Source organism: Nomascus leucogenys, chromosome X (genome assembly GCF_006542625.1).
Source record: "Nomascus leucogenys isolate Asia chromosome X, Asia_NLE_v1, whole genome shotgun sequence".
Lineage (NCBI taxonomy): Eukaryota > Metazoa > Chordata > Mammalia > Primates > Hylobatidae > Nomascus > Nomascus leucogenys.
In genome coordinates, this window is record NC_044406.1 from 7031370 (window position 1) to 7046982 (window position 15613).

Sequence of the window (15613 nt, forward strand, 5' to 3'; positions counted from 1 at the left end):
TTCTCTCTTCCCCTTTAGTATTCATGACCGTAGCAGATGAAAGCTTAAGAAAGCTGTAGTGTTAGAGTATGGCACAGAGCTGGTGGAATGGAAAGACAGGTGCATTCAGCTGAGTTGCAATTAATTTACTGAGCTCTTACTATGTTCCTGGAAAATTCAAGAAACCTGTGGGTCCTGAAATAATTGCAGGACCTAGAAACAAACTGAAGTGAACAGGAAGTGGTAAAAGGAAGTCTCCCAAGTTTCTGGTCAGTAGTAACCTCAATGGAGACCAGAGATACATGGGAACATCAAGCTTTGTAAGTGGAGGGAGTGAGTTCAACGTGGAGTATGTTGAGGTTGAGATGCCTGTGTGACATTCAGATACAGGGAATGACAGGCTAGAGACATCTGGTATTAGTGGAGAAATTAAGGCTGGAGCTGAGTCATTGAGAACGGACCATGAGTAGGTAGTGACTAAGTTGTCAGAGCAGATAAGGCAGAACCCTGGAGAGTTCCAATGTCCAAGAGCTGGATGGAGGCAGGAGATCCTACAAGGAAACTGAGGTATGAGAAAAATTAAGACATCTGGGAGTCAAACATACAAAGGTCAAGATGTAACAATAGGGAAAGTGTAGTTAAACAAGGACAAACTCATCAGAAATGGTCAATAAAATTACAATGGAAAACATCCACCAGACTTAGAAGACTTAGAAATTAGCAGGGGCAGATTTGGTGGAAAAGTGAGATTGAAAAATAGATTGCAGAAACTTGAGAAAAAATGTGGAAAGGAGAAAGATAAGATGGTAGCTAGAATGAAATCAGCATCAATGAAAGGTTTGCTTTAGAACTGGAAGCTGAGCAGATCAAGCCAGTGGAGAGGAATAGGTTGAGGTTGTAGGCAAATGAGGGGATAACTAATTAACTTGGTTTCAAAAATATTTTTGTTGCCGTGTTTATATGCCAGGGATTATGACGGATACTGTGACCACATATATAGATAATCCATGGTCTCTGACGTAGATGAGATTTGACTTCAGTGGATGCAGGTATCTGAGTTGGGAAGGAATAGGTCTAGAAACTACATGGTGAAGTCCACCACATACAGAAGGAAGGATGCCTCCACTTTAGAATACAGAAGACAGGAGAAGATAAACATGGACATGAGAATAGATATGTTTATATTTATGGGGAACTGCATGGCTTACTGAAAGGAAGGGATTTAGGGACTGTGCACTCCATGTGTAATGTGGCTCAAAGGAGAGAAAAAGGTTTATAATCATACTTGAGAGGGTAGCAGAAGGACCTAATTAAAGAATATCTCCCTGAGTTACAGGGTTGTGTGGGGATGCCCCAGGAAGGGTGAAGAAGCTGTGGATATGCTACAGAGATCCAGGGTTCCATAAAAGTTTTGTCTGTGGGCTGGACCATGACAAGGCTCTAGATAATGTAACCTCAACAAGGACAAGTTGAAGTTGGACTTTTTTTCTCCTCGCTTTTGGTTCTGGAAATTAACAGATATTAAATTATGGGAATTTGCAATCCCATACCAGTTTCTAATGGGGAAAGAATGTTGTTTATTGGAAGAACCAGGAGACTAAAAGACATGCTTATTTTATACAATAGATGAAATCTCCACCACCAGTAGAGAAAGACAGCTCTTGCATGAAGCTGAAGTTTAAAGGATTTTGGCCTGAGAAGGGGGTTGGTAAGGAATATAGAAGAATATAGTGAAGGATGAAGTTTTGGGGACAGAATTAAAGATAACTAGGTAGCTGTCCTGAGAGTGGAATTCCAAAAAGAGAGAGATCTGTAACTACATTGATATTTTCTAAAGAAAACTTTGACTGCTCCTTATAAAGAACAGATATTTAAGAAAGAGCAGAAACATAATACTAATTAGGAGACTATTTCAATTTATAGGAAAGACAATAGCGTGAACAAAGGAAAGAACTGGACAGATTCCATATGGAATTTAAAATTAGAGACAAAAGGACTTTCTGAAGAATTGAATTTCTGGAGAGAAAAAAACAGAGAAAAATGAAGAATGACTTCTGTGTGTTTGGCTTGAGCAAAAGGGTGAATGTTGGTGCCGTTTATTGATAGGCGAGCCCAGGAGAGGAACAGGTATGGGCGAAAATCCAGAGCTCGTGTTTGAACATTTTATTTGAAATATCTGCAGGCCATCCAAGTGGAGGTGCTAAGTGGGTGGCTGAATGTAGGACTCCGGAGTTCAAAGAGTGGTCAGGGTGGGAGGGCAGGGAGTCATTAGCACACAGACGGTGGTTAAATCCTTGCAACTCAATGAGACCTCCAGGGGAGAGACCAGTGGCCCATCCACCTTCATTCTTTCCTCACGCTGAGTTCTCTGCCCATGCAATGCGCTTCTCTAACTCTCTACTCATCCACACTGCTGCGTTTGTGTGGAATGATGTCCACTCCTTGTGGGCCTGCAGACGGCTCACTCTTCAGGACTTCATGAGGGATGATGTGACTCTCATTCCCCACCTCCATGTTGGTCATTTCTGTTTCCACTGTTTCCTGTAGTTCTGTCTGTATGCAACACACAGATCTTTGTTATTATTTTACATATTTATCTCCCAAATTCAAAATTAGGCACTTTTAAGGCAGAAACCAAAATACATCATCGTGCTAGGAATACCGTATGTGTGTGTATATATGTGTATGAGTATGTATGTGTGTATAGTTACGTGCGTGTTTGTGTGTATTTGTAGACACATGTATATGTGTGCATATGTGTACATATATACCTATGTGCACTCTATTTATAGAAAATTATGGAACATATTGCTATATAGTGTGTATATATAGTATATATAGTGTATTACAGCATATAGTGTGTATATAAGTATAATATAGTATTCCTGGCATTAGACAGTGACGTCATAATTCATAGGCATACAATTTCAATGTGGTGAGTAGATGGATGAATGGATTAAAAATGAATGAGGTTACTAAACACATTTCCATGAGAACTTTTAGGTAAAATTTATATTGTACTGAGACTCACATAAAAATTGACCATTTCAAGTCCATTTAATCTCCAAAGAGACTATTTCTTAAACAGATATAAATCTGTTTCTGGACCATTTTTTGAAGCATTATTTCAAACAAACCTGCCCATTTGGATCCTATGTTTTCCCAGGGGTGGAAGGTAATTATGAGCAACCCCTGTGTCTCACTCTGCAGGGCCAGCATTGCCTTTCCTAAATTCAGACAAATGTTTAACACATTCTTCTTCTCCTTCTGAATGAGGCCCACTGCCCTGATCAAAGGCAGCTATGATGACGGGGTCCTGCTAGCCTAAAAAATCAACATTGAAGGAGCCCCTGAGACAAAGGCCTCCTTCCTCCTACTCTCATTTAATTTGTCCCAGTTTCCTGAAACCTTGCTAGGAGCACCTACATGGCAGTTCTAACCGGTATCGACGTTTGAACAAAGCCAGAAACATCAAGTAACTTATTCTCTGACTCAGATATGAGTGTCATATAAGACTCTTCTATTGTTTTGCTCAGTTCCTAGCAAACATACTAACATACTAGGTAAGAAAAAAAGAAACAAGGAAAAGCAATATGAGAATGATTTAGTAATTTCACTCAATGGAGTATTAGGTAAACTGTCAAGCAGTAATTATGGCCACTGTGTAGTACTAAGAAAAACAGGCATGCCACACCACTTTTTGTGCCCCCCATCCACTCGTGTACATACACACACATTATTCTCAGTACTATGATATATTTTGGTCTCTGCCTTCAAAGTGCCCAACTTTGATTTGGGAGATAAATATGTAAAATAATTGCCCAAAAATAAGTGTATTGTATACAGAACTAGAGAAACACTGTAATCCCAGCACTTTGGGAGGCCGAGGCGGGTGGACTACCTGAGGTCAGGAGTTCGAGGCCAGCCTGGCCAACATGGTGAAACTCTGTCTCTACTAAAAATACAGAAATTAGCCAGGCATGGTGGTGCGTGCCTGTAATCCCAGCTACTCAGGAGACTGAGGCAGGAGAACCACTTGAACCCGGGAGGCAAAGGTTGCAGTGAGCTGAGATCACGCCATTGCACTCCAGCCCTGAGTGACAGAGCTAGACTCTGTCTCAAAAAAACAAAACAAAACAAAACAAAACAACAACAACGACAACAAAAAACTACAGAAACAGTGGAAGCAGAAATAACATCAAGTTATAACAGTTTAACTGTACATATTCTCCTGAAAAACAAGTATGCAGTAAGCATATGTGCACATCATGTAAACATAAAAATAGCCAATCTGTTAAAATGAGACACAATAAGTTTTCTTAAATTTCCATTACAACACCAAAATTGCACCTACAATAGATAAAAACCATAAGAATTCAAAAGTCAAACTGTTTTGTACGTCGTAGTTTAAATACTATAGTAACATGCATGTGGGTAAGAAGATTTGCCATATAATTATTCCAAATCAAAAACTCACTCTCCCTCCATTGTGACTTGTTGTGATATGGCGCCTATCATGTCACAATGATCTTGAAAAGCATGACACAGTCACTTACTGTTGCTGGCTGCACGTGTCGATGTGAAGTGAAGGGACACCTTTGCACTCTTCAGCCGTGTCTGTCCCCAGTATGTTATGGCTTGCAATTCCACAACATAGTCACAGTCTGGCTGGAGTTTCTCCAGGATCACAGAATTTTGAAACTAGAAATTAAGAGAATATACCCAAAACGCATTATAAACCTTCCATGTCTCTCATCTTCATTGCAAAATCTCATGTGTCATTATGAAGCATACCAACTTCTGATTTCTTTTACCAACTTTTCTATATCTTTGGGATCTGAAAATTCAGTTTTACTACTGATCAAAATAAACTTCAGGCCAGGTGCAGTGGCTCCTGACTGCAATCCCAGCACTTTGGGAGCCCGAGGTGGGAGGATCGCTTGAGCCCAGGAGTTTGAGACTACCTGGGCAACATAGCAAGACTGTCTCCACCAAAAAATTAATTGGGCATGGTGGTGTGCACCTGTAGTTCCAGCTACTCAGGAGGCTGAGGTGAGAAGGTTGAGCCCAGGAGGTTATGCCTGCAGTGAGCTGTGATCACACCACTGCACTCCAGCCTGGGCAACAGAGTGAGACCCTGTCTCAAAAAGTATAATAAAATAAAAAATAAAAATAAACTTCATAGAAAGGCCTAATGTATTTTGAAAATACTGTTTCTAAGCCAATTATTAGTCTCAGATCATGGAAATAAATCATTCTGAGCCCTCTCCACTCTGAGACACCACCTCTTGAAGGAAACGGAGCTGTTTATAATAAAGTAACACAGATTTATGTTGCCACATACCTGAAAAATTATGAATTGGCACGAATTGTAATTCTTTGATATCTGTTCTAAATTTTCTAGGAGCAAATTTCTACCAAAAGCTATACGAAAGAAAAATTAACTTGACAAAATGCTTCAAGGTGCTTCATTATTTTCTGTCATAATGTGTTAGGCAGGGGGCTGGAGGGCGGGACCTGTCAGCATTTCATCACATCCCTTTTTGCTCTAGATTCCTAAGTGATTCCCCAATTTCAGCTCTTCCAGAGATTTCAGCTGTTATCATGAGATAAGTGTGCACTACCATTACCATTTGTAGCAAAATCCTTCAATATAAAAAATGGAACTGTCATAAAATTTCATAAAAATAAAGTGGGGCTGGGCGCGGTGGCTCACGCCTGTAATCCCAGCACTTTGGGAGGCCGAGGCGGGCGGATCACGAGGTCAGGAGATGGAGACCATCCTGGCTAACACGGTGAAGCCCCATCTCTACTAAAAATACAAAAAATTAGCCAGGCGTGGTGGCGGGCGCCTGTAGTCCCAGCTACTCGGAGAGGCTGAGGCAGGAGAATGGTGTGAACCCGGGAGGCGGAGCTTGCAGTGAGCCGAGATTGCGCCACCGCACTCCAGTCTGGGCGACAGAGCGAGACTCCGTCTCAAAATAAATAAATAAATAAATAAAGTTAAAATAGTATAGTGGCTAAATATCAACGATACAGACTTTTTGAGGCATGTTTTATAATTCTGAAGAGCATAGATATTGAAATCTTTAGCCTTGCTATCTTTTCATTTCTAAACATTCATTTATCTATGGAATTCAACTTTATAAGTGACAGGAAAAGGTATTTATGTAAATTTTATGACAACAAGATAAAGGAATGTATACTAAAAGGAATACAAATAACTATTTTTATGCAGTAAGCATTTCAAATAATACAAGATGCTTGCTATCATAAGAATCTCATTGCAGAAAATGGTTCAATGAAGATTTTATTTCTTGGCATCTGATGAATAAATCACTCCAGATCCTTTTAATCAATGAGAAGAACATATTGTGAGACGTGCCCTTCCTAAGCTGTTACTGCTCAGTGATTGATTAGATTACAGACGGAAACATCTCGCAACAGAAAAGCCATGAACATTCACTCTTCCATTTACAAGGATCTCTCTCTCTCAAAAAAAAAAAAAATACTTAAAAGTAAAGCACATTTTGCATAATATCATTTCCTATGGCCAGACAGGTAAGATGGGGATCATTTAAACTGTTCCTTTGATTTCCAGAGTTGTGACTGACATTTAGATAGGAGTAGGTCAATGGTCTAAATGCAAATGCTTCTGCCTAAAATATAAAAGGCAAAACAGCTGGCATGCCCCTGCATTCTGTGAACTTCCTCGGTAGAAATGAATGGGAGGGAAGCTTTCCTGCATCCGTGGCATCTCTCAGTTTAGCAGAGGCCTCTTTTCAGGCCAGTTGCCTTGAGTTGAAATACCCTCTGTGGGAAGAACAATCCTTCCTCCAGTTCCCACTCACCCCATCCGTAGTCTTTCTCCGCTTCTTCTTTGTTGGGACAAGAGACTTACTGCTGACCGTCCAGCTCCAAAAGACCTTGTAGTGATGCACAGGGATGTCTGGCTCCTCGGGAAGATCCCAAACTATAGTGACGGTCACACTCCCATCACTGTTGATGGTGGAGTTGGCCAGCCGGAGGTTAGCGGGCGCTGGTGGGGCAGATGGATCTGAAATCCCAGTACAAAGACACATCATATGACTCCACAAAACTAACATCTTTGGGCATGTAATGACTACACGGTCAACACGTGAAGCATTGCTTTTTATAGATAGGAAAGCTGAAAATGGGGGTGGAGGGGCATGGTGGCTCATGTCTGTAATCCCAGCACTTTGCAAGGCTGAGGCTGGCAGATCTCTTGAGCTCAGGAGTTTGAGGTCAGCCTGGGCAACATAGTGAAACCCTGTCTCTACAAAACATAAAAAATTAGCTGGGCAGGGTGGTGCATGCCTGTGGTCCCAGTTACTCAGTAAGCTGAGGCGGAAGGATCGCTTGAACCCAGGAGGTCAAGGCTGCAGTGGGCCGTGATTAGCACCACTGCATACCAGCCTGCGCAAGAGAATGAGACACTGTCTCCCCCCTCAAAAAAAAAAAAAAAAGTAAAAGAAAAGCAAAGCTGAAAACAAGCAGTTAAGTAAGATCTCCTTGTTAAGCCTCAAATTAAAAGATAGTGTATTCAACAGCAAGATAAATGTGTTTGGTCCAAATTTGTAATACAGAAGGATCGTTGTGGGCATTTCCATACCACGACAACCCAGCCAAATTTTTACTGTGCTGAAATTGATACATTTTGGTAAAATATAGTACAATTCAATGTGGGTGAATTGACATTAAATAGGTAAGCAACAAAGAATCACCTTTTAACACTCTGAAAAGAAAAAGAAATTCGGCTCATAAAAGCAATTGTTTTCATCTTCGTGCCCTGTAGCTAGCGATTCTTGCATCAGTTAAGAGCAATAAAGGGAAATCAGAAAAGAAAAAAAAAATTAAAACCTGCACCATTTTTAATCCACATTGCACACTAGATGACTTACGGATAGCATTCATTTTTGTGATTGTACCATTTCTGGTTTGTCTTATTAACGAAAACCTTCTCAGCTGTCAAGAGAAAGATGAGGTGCTGGAATTACCACCTCACAAATCTCCACTGAAAATACATACATGAAGAAGATTAAATATAGCAAAGCTGGAGGGTCTTTACTTCATTTTCTGTTACAAATTGAGCAAATGGAGATGCTGGTCACCACCAGTGGAGGGTTTCATTTCAAGATGCCATCACGGGAAGATGCTGTCAATAATTCTAATTATAGCACCATCTGTGTTGGAAGCTCAAAAAAGTCATATCTAACTTGATATAAATGAAGAAGACTGGAGAAAAAAAAACCATGTTTTTACTTTCAGTCATTTGTGGTTTTGGAATGATGGAAACATAAGTTATTTTTTGAAATTTCTTTTTTTTTTTTTTTGAGACGGAGTCTTGCTCTGTCACCCAGGTTGGAGTGCAGTGGCATGATCTCGGCTCACTGCAAGCTCCACCTCCTGGGTTCACGCCATTCTCCTGCCTCAGCCTCTCCGAGTAGCTGGGACTACAGGTGCCTGCCACCATGCCCAACTAATTTTTTGTATTTTTAGTAGAGACGGGGTTTCACCGTGGTCTCAATCTCCTGACCTCGTGATCCGCCCACCTCAGCCTCCCAAAGTGCTGGGATTACAAGCGTGAGCCACCGTGCCCGGACTTTTTGAAATTTCTTGCTTTCCTGATATATCATGATATATCATATCTGGACATTTAGTTAGGTTAGTTCCTTTATTTTCTAAAATAAGAAAGCTTCATAGTATTTTTTAGGTAAGAAGCTAATCGAAAGCATATTATGTGATACTGCTAGTCATTTTTTTTTTAATTAACTTTTATTTTCAGTTCCAGGGTACATGTGCAGGCTTGTTACAGAGGTAAATATGTGCCATGGTGGTTTGCTGCACAAATCAACCCATCACCTAGGTATTAAGCCCAGCAACCATTTAGCTGTTCTTCCTGATGTTCTACCTCCCCACCTCCCCCAAGCAGGCCCTGGTGTGTGTTGCTCCCCTCCATGCGTCCATGTGTTCTCATCCTTCAGCTCCCACTTAGAACTGAGAGCATGCAGTCTTTCGTTTTCTGTTCCTGCATTAGTTTGCTGAGGATAATGGCTTCCAGCTCCATCCATGTCCCTGCAAAGGACATGATCTTGTTCCTTTTCATGGCTGCATAGTATTCCATGGTGGATATGTTCCACATTTTCTTTATCCAGTCTACTGTTGATGGGCATTTGGGTTGGGTCCATGTCTTTGCTATTGTGAATAGCGCTACAATGTACACAAGTGTGCATGCATCTTTATAATAGAATGATTTCTATTCCTTTGGGTATATACCCAGTAATGAGATTGCTGGATCAAATGGTATTTCTGAGTCAAGCCATTCTCAATCAACATCAGGAATCTCTGGAATGTCCAAGACTTATACTGGGATATGCTGATTCCCTGAGTGCAGGTGGGACCCAGGATTATGTATATCTTACATGAAACACACAGGTAATATGAGGTAGATGACCTGCAGGTCAAAAGTACTGCATCAGGTGGCTCCTATGAGGTCTGAACATCACATATGTAAGGAGGAAATGTTTTTTTCCTGTCGTTATTGGAATGGGAAGCACCCCAATATGGAGGTTTGGCAGAGCCATCTGAGGACTCCCCCAGTCATCAATATTCACAACACTGCTGATCACTTCCTTCTCTTAGAAATGCAGGCTTCATTTGGTGTTCAGGACACTACTCTACTGGATTTTTTTTTTTTTTTTTTTTTTTGAGACAGAGTCTCGCCCTGTCACCCAGGCTGGAGTGCAATGGTGTGATCTTGGCTCACTGCAACCTCTGCCCGCCTGCCTGGCTTAAAAGATTCTCACACCTCAGCCTCCCAAGTAGCTGGCATTACAGGCACCTGCCATCATGCCTGGCTAATTTTTGTATTTTTGTAGACATGGGGTTTCACCATGTTTGCCAGGCTGGTCTTGAACTCCTGACCTCAGGTGATCCACTCGCCTTGGCCTCCCAAAGTGCTGGGATTACAGGTGTGAGCCACCATGCCCGGTCTCTACTGGATTTTCATTCAGTTTCAACAGAAGCTGTTTTTCAGCCCCATGCTCCATGATCCTTAACATCCCATAATCTCTAGACAGGAGAGTGTTCTGCATCTGAATTCAGGGGCCTCTCTCTTCTCATCTACACTCACTCTCTAGGGATCTCATCAGGTGTCACAGTTTTAAAAAAATCTTTGTGCTGATAACTTTCGAATTGATGTCATTCAAATATCAATACTCAAAAAACACCTTCCAGTAGCTCCACCTGGAGGTCTCAGAGGCATTTCAAAACTAATGTGTCCCAAAGCAAAATCGTGATCCCTACGCATAGCCCACCACCAACGCATATCCCAACGCACAGCCCACCACTGACACCCCCATCTCAGTACATGGGAATTGCTCTTTCCAGTTGCTCTGGCCCCAACCCTTGAAGTCATACATTTATTTTCCACTCATATCTCTTGAGCAAATTGTGTTAGCACTACCTTCAAAGTGTAACAGGAATTTAACTGCCTTTCACCACTTCCAATGCCCTGGGCCAAGTGCCAAGGGCTCTCCACTGCCTCCCTAGAGGTTTTTCTGAATACAGCAGTCTGATTATACCGCCAGACCATGTCACTCCTGTGCGCAGAATCTCCTTACTTAGGGTAAAAACCTAGGAGTCTCCTGAATGCCTTGCAACCCGTGCCTCAGTTACCTCCCAGAGCACCTTTCGTTTTATCACCTCTGCCCCCTCAGCCCAGCCACACTGGTTCCCATGCTATTTCTTGGAGAGGAAAACCGTGATGCTACTGAGGCTTTTCCTCTCCCTTTGCCTAAACGCTTTCCCTGATGTCTCCATGGCTGGCTCCTTTCCTGCTGCAGGTCTACTAAATGTGACCCTATTTAAAATAGCTACATATGCTTTGCTCCATTTACCAAAAAAAAAAAAAAAAAAAAGTCACCATGATGATGCCTTGCTTTATTATTCTCCAAGCCCTTATTACTAACTGTTATGGTAAATATTGAGTGTCAACTTGATTGGATTGAAGGATGCAAAGTGTTGATCTTGGGTATGTCTGTGAGGGGGCTGCCATGGAGATTAACATTTGAGTCACTGGACTGGAAAAGGCAGACCCTCCGTCAGTCTGGGTGGGCACCATTCTAATCAGCTGCCAGTGCAGCCAAAATAAAAGCAGGGAGAAGAACATGGAAACTTTAGACTGGTTTAGTCTTCTGGCCTACATCTTCCTCCCGTGCTGGATGCTTCCTGCCCTCGAACATCAGACTCCAAGTTCTTCAGCTTTGGGACTCGGACCTTTGAACACAGACTGAAGGCTGCACTGTCGGCTTCCCTACTTTTGAGGTTTGGGGACTTGGACTGGCTTCCTTGCTCCTTAGCTTGCAGATGGCCTATTATGGGAACTCATCTTGTGATTGTGTGAGTCAATACTCCTTAGTAAACTCCCCTTTATATATACATCTATCCTATTAGTTCTGTCCCTCTAGAGAACCGTGACTAATACACAAACTGACTTATTAGGTACCTTGTTTGCTGTCTGCTTCTACTCACGATAGTGAAAGCTCCCTGAGAGGAGGAATGTTTGCCTGTTTTTTCACATCTGTATCTCCAGAGTCCAGAAGAGCACCTAGCACACAGTATGTGCTCAGTAAGCAATTGCTGAATGAATAAATGAAGGACAGGCTTCTAAACGTTAGCTTTGATTTGTAATGTGATATTTCAGTTTCAGGTTCAAACCCCGTCAATCAGAATTGCTAAATCACAAGATCCTAAAGTGAATTGCAAAATCAAAGGAGTGTTCTTCCCAGTTTGAAATAAAATAATTAAAGCAACACCTCTTCCTCTGGTATGGGAATCAATCCTTAACCCACAAAAGGGAGTTACCAACCTTTCTGGGAGGGAACCTAGTTTACAACTGAATCATCACTTCAAGGCAAGAGAAGAATTAAAATGTGTGAAGATAATAACAGCCGTTCGTGTTCTCGGCAATGCACTTGAAGGTCTATATGCTGAAAATAAGTAGTCACATGAATTTTGCAGATATTCTAGGCTCATAAGGAAAAGCTCAAAATAATCTCCTCTTCTAAAGAAACTAACATTTAAGAAGGTCACTGAATTTGATCATCTTCTTTAATTTATGTTATTCATTGTATCATTTCCTGCCCTGGAAAATTTTTCTTAGATGTTATCATAATAATCTAGAATAACATCATCTATTTTATGAAACATTATGAAACATGAAACAACACAATTTATGAAAACAACATTTGAGAAAATAATGCTTTAAAAGTTATGAATTAATAATATTTTCTTTACATTTTCTCAAAAGGAAGGCCCATTTTGAGTTTACAATACCCAAATGGCATACTTCCATTACCAAGATGAGGTACTCTCATCTCTTTCTCCCCCAAGATAATCACCATAAAATTGTAAAACGAGGTCAGGCATGGTGACTCACGCCTGTAATCTCAGCGCTTTGGGAACCTGAGGTAGGAGGATTGTTTGAGGCCAGGAGCTCAAGACCAGCCTAGGTAATAGAGAAAGACCCTGTCTCTACAGAAAAAAATATAAAATTAGCTGGGGCATGATGTTGTGTGCCTGTTGTCCTAGCTACTCAGGAGGCTGAGGCAGGAGAATTGCTTTAGTCTGGGAGTTCAAGGCTACAGTGAGGTATGACCGCACCACTGCATTCCAGCCTGGATGACAGAGTGAGATTCTGTCTCTTAAAAAATCAAGAACAAAAAGAAAACAAAACCAAAAGAGAATGGCAGAGATCACCTGTTTATTGCCGTGATTCTCCTCTGTAAACCAGCCATTCATTTATCCATTTATTCACTATGGGGTTCAGGTGAGACAGGGTCAATCCAGTTTCTCTAATCTGAAGCATTTTACTCAGTCCTAACAAGTTTCTATATTGAAGCCATTCTCTGCCTTGAGAATTGGTTCCCCACGTTATGAAACAAGGTATATTCATTCGGCTGAATTATACAGAATGTTTTCTTTCATTATGCATGATGTTTTAATTGTTTTAGAATTTTGAAACGTAGTTGGAGATTTCCATGTGAAATACACACACACACACACACACACACACCACACACACACACACATATATAGATACACATATGCATAAATAGACAGTGGCTGATGAGAGCCAGAGAGTCAGAGATGGAAACTCTATACTCTACGTTATTATAAAGCCCTAAGGAATTTTACAACTTATTTCACATTTTTTTAACTGGTGAGGATTTTAGGGGTCAGAGAGGTAAAGATATATGTCCAAGGTCATTCACATCATTGATGGCAGAACAAGGGGTGTGACAACAAAAAGGAGAGGAGAAAAATGGGGTTGAAGGTCTAACAATACACACCTCTACATGCCACACTCTACATATATATTCCACCATCATAATGAGGGACAATATCCCTGCAGAATGTAAAAATTCAAAGCCTTTTAACGGGGAAAGTGTCTGTTACAATAGTCTAGTGCAGGCATTGATAGGCCTATTCTGGAAAGGGCCAGAGAGTAAAGATTTTAGGCTTTGTGGACCATATGGTCTCCGTTACAATCACTCAACTCTGCCCTCATAGCTCAAAAGCAGCCACAGACAATATGTAAACAAATGAGTGTGGCTATGTTCCAATAAAACTTTATTTGCAAAACTAGGTTACAGGCCAAATTTGGACCCTGGGCCACAGACTGCTCTCCCCTGGTTGGGAGAATTTCAAAAAGTGTGATAACATTAGGTTTAGGAAACTTGACATGAGCACTGTTTATCCCTAATTTTACAAACATACAGCTGTATTTTGTCTATTAAATGTTAACATTATTGTTCTCATTTTAGACATGGGGAAATTGAGGATCACAGTCTGATTCACTGCTTCAAGAGCAGAGTTTGATTTACTACCTCTTCAAGTGAGAGGATGGGAGTCACACCACAAGACCAGTGCTCTCCTAACCCTTCCTCTGAGTCTCAAATCCGGGCATTTTCCCCCAGCTCACTTCTCTTTCTGTTTGATGCCAACTCCCTCCTTATGATCTTCACAATTATCTGCAGAAACACACTGCAGAGAGCAAGCACATTTTCAGAGATAACTGAAATAGGAAGGCTGTATTAGCTCCTTCTACGCTATACAATTAGTGTGATTACCAACGTAAAATATGCTAAATATTTAGCCTGTATACCCAATTTCAGCCTTGAGGAAAAATAGTTCCTTTTACTGATGATCAGATGTGGTGCTTTCAGGAGAGAAAGATGGAACATTTGGATTTCAGAAAGATAAATTTCAGGTTTCGTCACTTAACCTCTTGTGTTTCATGCCACAAACAGGCAAAGTAACAAGCACGAAGGTTTGACACAATGGAAAGACTTTGAGCCTATGTTGGGTAAAGTGACAATAAAATCACTTATCACCCTTGGAGAAATGCAGGCCTATTATTGCACTGACATGAATCTCATGGGAAAAGACCACTTCTGCTTGTCCCAGCAGAAATGCCATCACTTTTTCTGAGGCAGGCTCCTCTAGGTTTAAGCCAACACTATTTGTTAAATACAGACACCCACGAGGCTATAAAGAGAGCCAACGATTATAGATCATCATAAAGAAACATGCACATGTGCACATGGAGAACAATACCTATTTCAAGAAGATGAATGTTGATTTTACTCATTTCATTTCTACCAATAACGTCTATAGATTAAACTTCACACTGAAATGCATCGTAAGAATACCTCATAAGGTATACTTATGGTATATACTTGATGTAACTTTGGTCAAGTGCAGTTATATTTTAAAAACAATAATATAACTGTGTCACAAAGTTTTCAACTAAATAGAAGTTTGATTCTAATAATATTTAAACCTTTTTTTTCTCTTTCCAGACTTGGCAGTTGGGGTAGTGTTCCTTCTCCCTTAAAAAACAAAAATCTTAGCAAAGCTGCTGACGCTACAGTGCAGGCAAATTTCCAACTATTAAATAGTTTCAAGACATATGTACAGCCAAGCCTTTTGCCCATTGGAAATGGCACATCCCGAGCAGCTGTGGAACAGAGTAAAAAGTCATGGGTCCCCACGGGGCAACAGGGAACTTTATTACCATCAGTGATGTCTGCTCTAGTTTTACTGACACTCTGTAATGCATGCATGGAATAACATCCAGTGTGATACTTATATGCTGTGAAAACAATGCTGTCTGCTTCCTTTTCCTTTGTAATGTATCCTATGCGCATGGGGAAATAAGAAGAAAAAGATGGATGAAGAACTTGGAATTTAGAGGGAAATGAATATAATAACTAAAAGATAATATGCTAGGTTAAGGATAATTTAAGTTGGATTTTTATGTTTCTTCATAAGATCCCTTAAAAGTGTGTTATTTTGTGATATCAAATTGATATTGACTAATTTCAAATGAACAAACATATGCTTTCCCGCTTTTGGCAACATATCAGAAAAATGAATTTGGATTTTGCCTTATACAATCCACAAAATTAGAACTCTTCCTTCTTTTACTACCTATACTGACACATAGATGTAGTCACAGTAGCCAGAAACAAACACGTTATTTCCCAAATTCAGCAAACTGGTAAATACTATTTTGTAATAGGTAGTAGCTACTTAGTAATATATATTT

General features: G+C 40.6%; 1 protein-coding gene across 1 annotated transcript in view; it reads right to left on the reverse strand.

Annotated features, from left to right (window-relative positions):
• The window catches only part of ANOS1 (anosmin 1), a 204824-nt gene that overhangs the window by 34702 nt on the left and 154509 nt on the right, over positions 1 to 15613 (reverse strand). The window contains exons 7-8 of the mRNA XM_003260996.2: positions 6831 to 7036; positions 4536 to 4680 (exon numbers count right to left, since the gene is read on the reverse strand). Of these exons, the coding sequence (XP_003261044.2) occupies positions 4536 to 4680; positions 6831 to 7036 (351 nt within the window). The remainder of the gene's footprint in view (positions 1 to 4535; positions 4681 to 6830; positions 7037 to 15613) is intronic.